The sequence below is a fragment of the Tupaia chinensis genome, unplaced genomic scaffold (genome assembly GCF_000334495.1).
Source record: "Tupaia chinensis unplaced genomic scaffold, TupChi_1.0 Scaffold000453_1, whole genome shotgun sequence".
Taxonomy (NCBI): domain Eukaryota; kingdom Metazoa; phylum Chordata; class Mammalia; order Scandentia; family Tupaiidae; genus Tupaia; species Tupaia belangeri.
Genome location: NW_006159960.1, coordinates 616,686 through 630,677, shown reverse-complemented (window position 1 = coordinate 630,677; position 13,992 = coordinate 616,686). Strand labels below are relative to the sequence as shown.

Sequence of the window (13,992 nt, the reverse complement as noted above, 5' to 3'; positions counted from 1 at the left end):
ACTGTTAGTGGTTACCTGACTATTTGACAAAAAACATTTCCTTTCCTTTATTTAACCTTTGACTTTCGAATGTAAAAGTTTTATCAGCCCGAGAGCAGAAGTACAAGTGTGGGGAAGTGGTCTTGCTGCCACAGAATGGACTCACGGCTTTATACGTACATCTGTCTTTATATGGACGTCAGTCTTGCCGTATGTCTTTAGGAAAATTTAGGAAATGATCGTACAATTATCTTTAATCGGCTTTATCCTTTTTTTGACAAGTTGTTTGAAACAATGAGTCCTAATTATTTGTTTTACATTGACATGTATTTACATGATTGTGAAAATCAGTTATTGTTTAAAAAAAGGTTTATTTTTTTAAAAAATTCAAGTAGAACATTTAAGTTATAACATGTTGAGTAAATTTTTTTTTTAATTCCTAGGATTTTTGTGCTTAGTTTTAAGACAACAGTTTTGACTATATTTGGGACTGTAAGATTTAGTGGACAACATTGTCATTTATTGATAATCAGTTTAAGAGCCTATTCATTGTTTAAAACTAATCGCTTCGAACATATATTGTTTAAAAGTTACCTAAGAAACCACAAAAATAAAAACATGAGAATAACATACCTGACACTAGCATGATCAGCTAATAGAAGGGGGGGGTGTCTTCAAAAGGTTCACAGAAAAATGGAATTAAAGTACAAGTTTATTTTATGCAAAAAATTATTAAAAACCCATAATCTTTCTCTCTTTTTTTTATTTGCTCGTTGGAGAGAGACAGAGAAAGAGACAGGTGAAGTGAGAAAGCATCCCTAGGGTGTATGGTCATGCTGCAATTTCTTCTCCTCCATTCTCCTCTCTGGATTCAGCACACACACACACACACACACACACACACACACACACACGGTGTGTTCCAAGCCACCAGGTTTGGGACTCCCAGTGGAGCAATCCGCCATGTGGGATCCAGCTGCCTCAATCACCATTCCACCAGCTGGCAAAAAATCCAGTTTGCCATAATGTGCATTTTCTATTAACGTTTTGAAAACCCCTCGTATGAGTTAGTCTTTATTTTACGTATATTGGGTTGTCAAAAAAGTCATGACGTGTTTTTCTATGCAAAAATGATTGTGACATCCAGACCCTCTATCTGTGTCTGTTTCTCACTCATGGAATAAACAAATAAACTTCACAAAAAAGTAATAATACATTCCCATGGTACAAATGGCCATGCGGTATATTTATTATTCTAAGCTGCTTTAGAATTCCTTTTTTTGTTTGTTGTTTTTTTTTTAGATTTTTGCCATAGGGCATGTGTGCTCACCAGAGAAAGAGCGAGAGACAGAAGAGACAGAGAAGAAAATTGAGAAATCACTTCCCCAGGGGGTTTGGCCATGCTGCAATCTCTTCTCCTCCGTTCTCCTCTCAGGATTTTGGGCATGTATGTACATGTACCCAGTGTGATTTTCAAGCTGTGTGGTCCAGAACTTGAACTGGGGTCAGCCATGTGGGATCCAGCTGCCTCAATCACCATTCCACCAGCTGGCAAAAAATCCAGTTTGCCATAATGTGCATTTTCTATTAACGTTTTGAAAACCCCTCGTATGAGTTAGTCTTTATTTTACGTATATTGGGTTGTCAAAAAAGTCATGACGTGTTTTTCTATGCAAAAATGTTCATGACTTTTCCAACAACTCAATATATGAATGTGTATAAATATATTCAGATCAAAATTTAGACATAATTTTCTTAAAAAAAAGAGTGCATTGTTTTGCCACATATTTTGACTTAAAGAGTGCAGTGGAATCTAATTAAAGTGTGGAAATTATTACACTTCTTTGAATTCCTTGGATCAACTCTTATCAGATAAGAAAATGAACAGTAGGATTTTCTATTGCATAATTGTGAATTCCAGAAGGGACTGAGGACTAACTGGTAGAAAAGGCGAGGGCCTGATGGTAGGAAAGGGGGGTGAGTCTGAGGATCTGACCAGTCTGTGTCACATCCAAAAGCAGAAGCCACACCCTGGCTCTGGACGTTTACTGTGCAGTGACAATGCTAAGGATGAGCAGTTATTTTGATTTTAACAAGAGCAAGAAATCTAGAGAGTTTGTTTTTTCTTTCTTAATTTGCCCAGGAGCATGTGTGCTCACTGGAGAGAGAGAGGAACTGGAGGAGTGAGGAAGCACCTCAGCAGACAGCAGTCACGCTTATCATCTTCCTCCATGTCAGCCTCCTCAGGATTTTGGGCACACACACGTACCTGCCTGCACACACATGTACCTGGCGTTTTTTTTCAAAGACAGCCTGCTATGTGGGATCCTGCTCCTTGACCACGACACCACTGGCTAGCCTGAAATCTAGATTTTTAAGTGAATCATCTTGAATTTAGAAGTTGGCAACTTACATAGTTCAGTAGGAACAAGAAGACCATATTGACCAAACAGAAGGCCCAAGGGCTAGAGAGAGCCTGAGATAGCTGGATTGCACCGTCTACACTGGGTGCTGCCAATTCTCTGCAAGAGAAAACGTCCTTACTCCTTGACATTGCTCCCAGTCAGTGGTTTAGTGACAGAGCTGCTCCTCTCTAGTATAAGTGATGTTCTTATTAAAATGTGTGAGTGATATGTACTCTTTAAGAAGAACCAGTTATGGGACCAGCAGTTAGTTTAATGTCTGTCGCTGGACTCCCATGTAGTTGACCACAGTTCGCATCCCGGACCCAGTGGCTTAAAACTCACGCCGGGCACGTGTGCGTGCATGCCCAAGATCCCGAGAGGAGAATGGAGGAGGAGGGATTGCGGCATGGCCATCCCCACGGGGTGATTTCTTGCTTTCTGTCTCTATGTCTCTCTCTGTCTGTCTGGTGAGCGCACGAAAAAAAACCCCAAAAAAAAAAAAAAAAAAAAAAAAAAAAAGAACCAGTTATCACCGAGAGCCAGGACACGTTCACAAAGAGCACACCGAACGTTAACCACACTTAGTTCTTTATGGTAATGCCCTATCCTCAGCATGGCAGGAGTACAGTGGGAGTGTTTGGAAGGGTCTGCCCTACTCATTGACAAAATCCATAATCCTATATCAAGAAAGGCATTGGCTAGATAAAGCTATTGCAAGTCTTCTGACTGGGCTTAAAATGTCATGCTTAGAAGTTGGATGAATAGTTTTATGTTATTCTAGGAGGCATCTTGTACTGTATTGTAGGCCATGTCTTTTTCTGAATTATCCACCGTGATGAACAGCAAACCAAACCTAAAATTGGAAGGAATTACCAAAAAGGTCAGATGAGAGAATCAGATTATAAAAGATCTTTATCTGATGAGAAATTTGCCCATATGAACAAAGGCATAAAGTAATGCTCTGAATGTTAAAGAAATAAACACATTTTAGAAGAGAGAATTTGTTCAGTGGATACAAATGGTAAGTAGGCTGATTGAAGATCACAGGTGTTTAGCTGCCAAAAAATGTCTGGTCATTGGGTATGTTAGGCGGGCTGGATGTTTGAGAAACGCGTGCCTACTCTGGGCAATGGCTGTCCCTACTAGATCCCTGGGCATTAATATTCAAGCTGATGAGAGTTCAAATCCCAAACTTGCCATTTGGTAGCTCTGTGATCCTGCATAAGTTGTTTTGCCCTAGTTTAGTCAAGTATACATGAAAGCAGTATTGTAAAAATTGTATGAGATAACACTAAGCCTGTTACCATACATCTAGTTAATGCTCAAGAAGTTTTATTTCTTGCACTTCTGATTATTTTAGCAGGTAGACTCTGAGATTCTTAGTTTCTTCTCTCTACCTCCAAGATGGTCTGTAAGTGACAAGTGAGTTCTACTCTCCAAATAGAAATACAAAACATGTTGAGGCCTTAGAAACGACTGGGAGAAATATCCCATAAGGATATTTAAGTAGTTTTGTCTAATTTATAGATGAAGTCATAGCTTCATCTGAATGAAATTTAGTAAGAACTTAGTACTCTTGAACATTTAAAAAGCAGTAATAATATATAGATACCAAGATGCCTAGGACAAGTAAGAGTAGTTAAATTTTTAAAAGTAACCTAAATATGGATATACTAATAATTTCTTCGTTAAAAACAAGTCAATGAGTGATCTTACAGATAAATTGTATTTATGTAAACAAGCTACTTAATGAAAAGTTGGGTTCTAACTTGTTTTCGTAATTTGAAAAGAAATCGAAGGGGAAGTATCACCAATGAAATATAATAATAGAAAAATGAGAAAACCAGAAGATTTAAAGGAGTGTTAAGGTATTTGATATAGAAAAAAAAAGACATCTCTCTTTATAGCCAATAATTATGAGCTATACATCATATGTTTTTTATAGAAATAGCAATTTCTTCAGGTCATTAAAAGTTTAAACATGAGTTTGAATGTTAGAAATAGCACTCTAAGGAACTATCATGTGTCTTTGTAAAAGGACATTCTTCACGAAAATGATCTTTACATGATAGTACAGAGACTATGATGTGGTAATTTGCATTGTAGAGTTGATAATTTAAAACCAGTATGAGTACTCTTTAAGAATTATTGGAGCTTTTTTGTAAGTGAAAGAGTAGAATATTCATCTAAGCACTAGGGTAGGAAGAGCTGAATAATTTAAATATGAAAACTGAGATTGCCAATACTGATTTCTGGTTTTCAAAGTCCCCGTAGCTGTCAGATTTGTCACACATCTATCCAAATGTTTCTAGATTCCCAGGCGAGGTTGTCAACAAGGCCCTTGTAAATACCATGTTCTGGCATCCCTCACTAAAGCCTTCCCTGTTTTCCGTTGGCACTGGCTGCTCTGTAGGTCTCTGCAAAGCTCCTACTACTCTTGCTCTTCATTGTCCTGCCGGAATCTTAGATGTGTCGCCTCCTACAGCCCCACACTCCTTCTCCCTGGCTTCCCTCATTTTGTTTAGCATGGCTAAGGAGATGAACTTTTGAATCCTTGCATGACTGAAAATGCTGTTATTATTCTCTCCTCACACCTGATCCATGGTTTCTCTGAACATAAAATTCTCAGGTATAAAGAATGTAGCCTTCATGCTTTGCAGTCAGTCTTGTAACTTCTGCTGTCTCTGTTGAGAGGGTCAGTGACACTTTTCTGTGTTCCCTGCTTGTTTCTTTGCAAACTCTTAAGCACTTTTCTCTCGCCTGTTCTGAACTTCCACAGTGACACCCTGGTTTGCTTATACTGTGCTAGTATTTAGTCACCCTTTCAGGTGGGAGCTCATGCCTGAAGTTCTGGGAAATTTTCCAGTAATGTTTAAAAAAGATATTTTCATTTCTTCCTTTCTTCTCGTCCTTCTTTTTGAAAGTACTATTAGTGGGCCGACATGTGGCATGGTGGTTACGAGTGCTAGACTCCCAGATGGCCGATTGTGGTTCCAGTTCCAGACCCGGTGGCTTGCTTTCTCACTTTCCCTCTCTGTCTCTCTGTCTCTGTCCACCTCTGGTCAAATTTGAATAAATAAATAAAAATAAAGTTCAATAAAGTAATTCTTAAAGAAAAAGAGAAAGTACTATTAGTGAACTATATGATGGTTAGGTTGGTGCCCTGTATTGTAATGTTTTCTCTCTTATGATCCAGCTGTTTGTCTCTTTATTGCTAGCTCCTGGAAGATTTTTCTTGAGATATCTTCTAACCTTTCTGTTGGTTTTAATTTTTTCAGCCTTTAGAATTTTTTTGAAGTCTTTTTTAATAGCATCCTGTTCTTTTTAAAAAAAGTTATTTAATTTTATTACTCTTATTCTAATTTGCTATAGGGCACATGTATTCACTAGAGAGAAAAAAATAGAGGGAGAGGGAAAATGAGAAAGCGAGCTGCCAGGTACAGGACTCAAGCCATAGTCGGTCATGTGGGAGTCCAGAGTCTAACCCACCATGTCCCCACTGGCTTCAACATCTTGTTCTTTATTCAGCTCCTGTGGATATCATATATAAATATGCTCTGAAGTTTTCATCTGCTTTTTTGTATTGTCTATATTTACTCATAATTCCTTTCATGTTTGTTTAATACAAACATACATTTGTGTCTGATTTCCTCAATTATATGGTGGTTGGCCCATCAGTCTGTAGTGTCTTTCAACCAGAATTGTGAATGTTGTGTGTACACTGTTAGGTTTCACCCCAAGAAAAGAGGACCTTGAGGCTTTTTTTTACCTTTGAGAGATTCTCAAATCAGCATTCCAGAATCCTGGGGGCCCAAGGCGTGGGGTCCAGATCTGCCATTTCCCTTCTGAAGGCACGCAGCTTCGGATTTTCTCTCAGCACTTCTGTGTTTGCTTACAGTCTTCACAAGGTTGTCTGCCTGTGTTGCTAGGCTTTTCCCCTCCGTTTCTTTTGAAATAATTAACTTAGACCCTTTTCATTAATTCCCTATCATTTAGTGGTATTCCCAGAAGGCATAGAGATAAGTGAATGCATGTATTCAGTGTGCTATATTCAACCACAGTGTTTTTTCTAAGCTCTATTCACTGATTCTTAAAAATTTTGGATATGTCTTATGTATGTACTCTTACCTGTGTACGATTGCTATCAAGAGTAAAGTTATCACATTTTTTCCTTAAAAAGTAGCCTGTAATACTAATACTTTCAAGAAAAAAGTATTTGTTCATTGATAATTCATAACACTGGTGTATTTTGTGACTTACTGTTTTCGTTATAAAAATATATTTTAATAAATATTAAATTAAAAACTTTGGACAGGTTTTTAACATACAATATTTTTATTAAGAAATATAGATTTTATTTCATAGAGATGACTTTTGAATTTGGTCCTCAGCTTTTATAAAAATTATACTCTTATCTAGCAAAATAAATGAATATTAGTTTTATTGTAAAAACATTTTTTTCGAGATTTTTGCCTTAGGGCACATGCACGAGAGAGAGAGAGAGAGAGAAGGAGACAGACAGACAGAGGCAAAATGAGAAATCACCCCCTGCGGGGACAGCCATGTCGCAATCCTTTTCCTTCATTCTCCTCCCAGGATCTTGGGCACACATGCACACTTGTTTAGCATGAATTTCAAGCTACTGGGTCTGGAACTTCAACCACTATAGGCCACGTGGGCATCCAGTGATATAACCGCTCTGCCATCTGTTGGCTCTGATTATGATTTTATATTGCTTGATTTTGATATCTAAAAGTAATTTACAATTTTTAGAATGTTAGAATAGTTTCTGATATTTGTATTGGTATTCATTTTGAAGTTTACTATCCTACTTAAACATTTATTTATTTATTTTTTCTTTTCTTTTTGGAGAGGTTTTTGCTATAGGGTGTGTGTGCTTGCCAGACAGACAGAGAGAGACAGAGAGACAGAAAGCAAGAAATCACCCCCCAGGGGGGATGGCCACGCCACAATCCCTTCTCCTCCGTTCTCCTCTCAGGATCTTGGGCACGCATGCACACGCACCTGGTGTGAGTTTTAAGCCACCGGATCCAGGACTCGAACCGCAGTTGACTACATAGGAGTCCAGCGACATAGCCATTACACCAACTGCTGGTCCCCCTACTTAAACATTTATGAAAACTGATTACTTGACTGCAAAATCTCTTGTACTATATACTCAATTTGGCAATGTGCAAGAAGAATCAATTTAACTTTTGATGTAAAGGCTTTTTTAAAGTTTAGTTTTTCTTTTATGAGAATGAGAGATAGAGACAGAGAGAAGCATCCTCAACAGGACCTCACACTGTGATTCCCTCACCCCCACCCCCGGCCAGCCGAGGTCACAGGTGAGACTGGGACCGTGGTGCGCAGGTCGGCTGGGGAACTGAGCTGCAGTCCTCTGTGTGGATGCAGTTTCATCTCAGCAGGACATTACTACCAAGCCATGGAGCAGACCCAAAAGCTTTCTTATAAAAGAGATTTTTGCTGTAGGGCACATGTGCTCACCTTCGAGACATAGAGAGAGGTGAGAAATCACCCCCAGGGGAATGGCCACATGGCAATCCCTTTTTCTCCATTATCCTCTCAGGATTTTGGGCAAGCACACACTCACAGCTGGCATGAGTTTCATGCCTCTGGGTCTGGGACCCAAATCACAGTCACTCATGTGGGAGTCCAGTGGTTTCACCACTATACTACCTGCTGGCCCCAGACCAAAAGCTTTTTAAGATTAATTTTTATATAATATGTTCCTATAGTGGTTAAATTTTATCCTATAGTTGCTTCTAGTGATTATCATGAGATAAGATTAAATAACTTTAAATACTGCTATATGAAATGGAATTGTATAATGAACAACTTTAATAAAAGGTCTTTGGATTCTGATTTGTTTTATGAAAGCTAATAGAAAATATGTAAAAATTTATTGAAAAAGTAATAATAATATGGGGATAGTTATTCTCTTCAGGATCAATAATTAACCCTATAAATCTAATGTTTATTTTGTTTGCTTGTTTCTTGATTCAAAATTATGGCTATACATGCGCACATTAATTTTTTTTTTTTTTTTTTTACAGTTACCTTCCATGGTTTGAAGTGTATTATAAGCTTTTAAATACCCTGGCAGATTACTTGGCTAAAGAACTGGTAAGTCATGTTTTTTTCTCCCATTTCTTTTTCTATTGTGGTAAATATGCATAATATAAAATTATGCTTTTAACCATTTTAACCCCCTTTGTGGGGTTAAGTGCAGGCATGTTGTTCTACAACCACCCAAACCCTTTTCCTCTTGTCCAATTCAAACTCTAGGCTAGTGGGTAGTGCAGAGGTTCAGGCACTGGATCCCACATGGCCGACTGAGCAGTTCAACTCCTGGACGTGGTGGCTTGAGCGTGCCAGGTGCATATGTGTGTGTGTGTACCCAAAATCGCCAGAGGAGAATGAAGGAGAAGGAATTGCAGTGAGGCCAAGCCCCCTGGGGGAAGGGTGGTGATGATTTCTCACTTTCTCTTCCTCTCTCTGGTGAGATTACACCCCCTATAGCAAACACAAAACAAAAAAACAAAACAAAACCCAGTAACTAACCCTTTCCTCCCTCTCCCATCCTTGGCAACCGCCATTGTACTGTTGTATGAATTTGATACTCTCTGTGTCCCATCTAAGTGAATCACTCAGTATTTGTCCTGTGTGACTAGCATTTTCACTTAGAAGAGTGTCTTGAAGATTCACCTGTGTTGTAGCATGTTAGAATTTCTTTCCTTTTTACGGCTGAATGGTGTCCCATTTTATCTGTATACCACAGTCTGTTTATTCGCCTCTCGATGGACACTTGAGTTGCTTCCACTTTTTGGCAATTGTGAATAATGCTACTATGGGGACCAGCAGTTGGTTTAATGGCTATGTCGCTGGACTCCCATGTAGCTGACCACGGTTCAAGTCCAGGACCCAGTGGCTTAAACTCACACCGGGCGCGTGTGCGTACATGCGTGCCCAAGATCTCGAGAGGAGAATGGAGCAGAAGGGACTGCAGTCTGATTTCTTGCTTTCTGTCTCTCTGTCTCTCTCTGTCTTTCTGGCGAGCGCACGTGCTCTATAGTAAAAACCTCTAAAAAAAATAATTCTACTATGAATATGGTTGTACACATATTTGTTCCAGTCCTTGGGTTCGGTTTTTTGGGGCATATACCTAGGAGTGGAATTGTGAGACAGTATGGTAATTCTATGTTTTATTTTTGAGGAACTACCTTATTATTTTTCACAGTGGCTGTACCATTTTTATATTCCCATTACTAATACAGGATTCCAAAGATTCTAGTTTTTCTATGCCCTTACCAATGATTGTTATAGTCTGAGCTTTTCTTTTCTTTTTTTTTTTTATTATAATAACTGTCTTAATGGATGTGAAGTGGTATATCTTTGTGGTATTGATTTGTATTTCTCTGATCATTAATGTTATTGAGCATTGTTGGTATGCTTCTAGGCCATAAGGGGGGATGGCCACGCCACAATCCCTTCTCCTCCGTTCTCCTCTCAGGATCTTGGGCACGCATGCACACGCACCTGGTGTGAGTTTTAAGCCACCGGATCCAGGACTCGAACCGCAGTTGACTACATAGGAGTCCAGCGACATAGCCATTACACCAACTGCTGGTCCCCCTACTTAAACATTTATGAAAACTGATTACTTGACTGCAAAATCTCTTGTACTATATACTCAATTTGGCAATGTGCAAGAAGAATCAATTTAACTTTTGATGTAAAGGCTTTTTTAAAGTTTAGTTTTTCTTTTATGAGAATGAGAGATAGAGACAGAGAGAAGCATCCTCAACAGGACCTCACACTGTGATTCCCTCACCCCCACCCCCGGCCAGCCGAGGTCACAGGTGAGACTGGGACCGTGGTGCGCAGGTCGGCTGGGGAACTGAGCTGCAGTCCTCTGTGTGGATGCAGTTTCATCTCAGCAGGACATTACTACCAAGCCATGGAGCAGACCCAAAAGCTTTCTTATAAAAGAGATTTTTGCTGTAGGGCACATGTGCTCACCTTCGAGACATAGAGAGAGGTGAGAAATCACCCCCAGGGGAATGGCCACATGGCAATCCCTTTTTCTCCATTATCCTCTCAGGATTTTGGGCAAGCACACACTCACAGCTGGCATGAGTTTCATGCCTCTGGGTCTGGGACCCAAATCACAGTCACTCATGTGGGAGTCCAGTGGTTTCACCACTATACTACCTGCTGGCCCCAGACCAAAAGCTTTTTAAGATTAATTTTTATATAATATGTTCCTATAGTGGTTAAATTTTATCCTATAGTTGCTTCTAGTGATTATCATGAGATAAGATTAAATAACTTTAAATACTGCTATATGAAATGGAATTGTATAATGAACAACTTTAATAAAAGGTCTTTGGATTCTGATTTGTTTTATGAAAGCTAATAGAAAATATGTAAAAATTTATTGAAAAAGTAATAATAATATGGGGATAGTTATTCTCTTCAGGATCAATAATTAACCCTATAAATCTAATGTTTATTTTGTTTGCTTGTTTCTTGATTCAAAATTATGGCTATACATGCGCACATTAATTTTTTTTTTTTTTTTTTTACAGTTACCTTCCATGGTTTGAAGTGTATTATAAGCTTTTAAATACCCTGGCAGATTACTTGGCTAAAGAACTGGTAAGTCATGTTTTTTTCTCCCATTTCTTTTTCTATTGTGGTAAATATGCATAATATAAAATTATGCTTTTAACCATTTTAACCCCCTTTGTGGGGTTAAGTGCAGGCATGTTGTTCTACAACCACCCAAACCCTTTTCCTCTTGTCCAATTCAAACTCTAGGCTAGTGGGTAGTGCAGAGGTTCAGGCACTGGATCCCACATGGCCGACTGAGCAGTTCAACTCCTGGACGTGGTGGCTTGAGCGTGCCAGGTGCATATGTGTGTGTGTGTACCCAAAATCGCCAGAGGAGAATGAAGGAGAAGGAATTGCAGTGAGGCCAAGCCCCCTGGGGGAAGGGTGGTGATGATTTCTCACTTTCTCTTCCTCTCTCTGGTGAGATTACACCCCCTATAGCAAACACAAAACAAAAAAACAAAACAAAACCCAGTAACTAACCCTTTCCTCCCTCTCCCATCCTTGGCAACCGCCATTGTACTGTTGTATGAATTTGATACTCTCTGTGTCCCATCTAAGTGAATCACTCAGTATTTGTCCTGTGTGACTAGCATTTTCACTTAGAAGAGTGTCTTGAAGATTCACCTGTGTTGTAGCATGTTAGAATTTCTTTCCTTTTTACGGCTGAATGGTGTCCCATTTTATCTGTATACCACAGTCTGTTTATTCGCCTCTCGATGGACACTTGAGTTGCTTCCACTTTTTGGCAATTGTGAATAATGCTACTATGGGGACCAGCAGTTGGTTTAATGGCTATGTCGCTGGACTCCCATGTAGCTGACCACGGTTCAAGTCCAGGACCCAGTGGCTTAAACTCACACCGGGCGCGTGTGCGTACATGCGTGCCCAAGATCTCGAGAGGAGAATGGAGCAGAAGGGACTGCAGTCTGATTTCTTGCTTTCTGTCTCTCTGTCTCTCTCTGTCTTTCTGGCGAGCGCACGTGCTCTATAGTAAAAACCTCTAAAAAAAATAATTCTACTATGAATATGGTTGTACACATATTTGTTCCAGTCCTTGGGTTCGGTTTTTTGGGGCATATACCTAGGAGTGGAATTGTGAGACAGTATGGTAATTCTATGTTTTATTTTTGAGGAACTACCTTATTATTTTTCACAGTGGCTGTACCATTTTTATATTCCCATTACTAATACAGGATTCCAAAGATTCTAGTTTTTCTATGCCCTTACCAATGATTGTTATAGTCTGAGCTTTTCTTTTCTTTTTTTTTTTTATTATAATAACTGTCTTAATGGATGTGAAGTGGTATATCTTTGTGGTATTGATTTGTATTTCTCTGATCATTAATGTTATTGAGCATTGTTGGTATGCTTCTAGGCCATATATAAATCTTCTTTGGAGAAATATCTATTTAAGTCCTTTGCTCATTTAAAAAAATTTTTTTTGTTATTGTTGAAATTTTTTACATATTCATATATTAATCCCTCATTAGATATGTGATTTACAGTTATTTTCTCCCAATTAATGGGGTGCCTGCCTTTTCACACTTTTGAAAATGTCCTTTGATAAACAAAGCTTTTAATCTGCCTATTTTTTTCTTTTGTTCCTATACTTTTGTTGTCATATCCAAGAAATATTAGCCAAATACAAAGTTAGGAAGATTTCTTTTTGTATTCTCCTAAGAATTTTGTAGTTTTAACTCTTACATTTACATTGTTATTTTCTTCCCTTAAAAATAAATGCAAAACAAAAATTGGTTTGTGTTTGAATTAACAACCTTCTCTGGGATGAGAATTTGTAAATTTTTCTACATCATTTAAAAAATATTAATTTAATTAAATTATTATTATTATTATTTTAATTTGACCAGAGAGAAACAGAGACAGGGAGAGAGAAAGGAAAAGTGAGTAACCAGGTCCCGGACTTGAACCGCAGTCGGCCATATGGGAGTCCAGTGCCTTTAACCTCCATGCCACCTGCTGGTCCCACTCCATCATTGTTTGATGTTTCAAGCAAGAACTAATATACTGTATGTTAGCTGTGCCATTTGACGCAATTTAATTGAAATACATTTGAGAATTCATTATGCTGCCCTCCTATCATTTTCTGATTTTCCAGTTCAGGGTATACGTTTCCATTCTCTGGTTATCTGTGTAAATTTTTCAGTTACTACTCACTTTCTCTTGACAGTGCTTTTGTTTGTTTTTCTTTCTTTCGCAATTTTCTTTTTTTTTTTTTTTGTTTAACTTACATCCTCAGCCTTTTGAGCCTTTTTCCTCCATAAGTACCCAAAATGTTAGTGTTCCTTATGTTGTATTTTTGATTCTCTTTCCTCTAGATATTAGTGGGCATTTCGTATACACTCTGCTATAAGTGTCACCCTTTTCTGATGTTCAGGAATGAACTTCCTGAAAACTGATGAGGTTGAGTATTCCTAATCTAAAAGTCTTAAATCTGAAATGCTCCAAAATCCCGAGCTTTATGAGCACTGACACGATGACACAGCCATTAAAGTGCTGCAATATGAAAACATTGCATGAAATTACTTTCAGACTGTGTGTATATGGTATATAAGAAACTTAATGATTTTTTCATTTAGATTTTGGTCCCATCCTCAAGATGGGAGGGACTATATTAAGTATATATAGTATATACCACCTTGAAAGCATAGTAATGTTGAAATACATGAAAGAAAAGAGTGATGAGCAAATCCATATAGTTTTGGCTTTCTGAGAAAAGAAAATAGGAGAAACTGCATTTGTGTTACTAAATTGAGGAAAAGGTATTCTAAGTTCATAGTATCAATTAAATAGCAAGCAAATCTGCAGTTATACCATTTTGTTTTCAGGTTTTTTTTAAAGATTATTAAATTTTACTCATTGTTGTTATTTTATTTTATTGACGTTGACCAGAGAGAGAGAGAGAGAGAGAGAGAGAGAAAGAAAGAGAGAAAGAAAGAGAGAAAGAAAG

The 13,992-nt window shown here is 38.2% G+C and overlaps 1 protein-coding gene across 2 annotated transcripts in view; it reads left to right on the top strand.

The window, feature by feature from the left end:
- Nucleotides 1-13,992, top strand: part of DENND1B (DENN domain containing 1B) — a 244,903-nt gene that overhangs the window by 100,286 nt on the left and 130,625 nt on the right. For both annotated transcript variants that reach the window (XM_027774545.1, XM_027774546.1), the window contains one exon: nucleotides 8,462-8,531. In XM_027774545.1, the coding sequence (XP_027630346.1) occupies nucleotides 8,462-8,531 (70 nt within the window). The remainder of the gene's footprint in view (nucleotides 1-8,461; nucleotides 8,532-13,992) is intronic.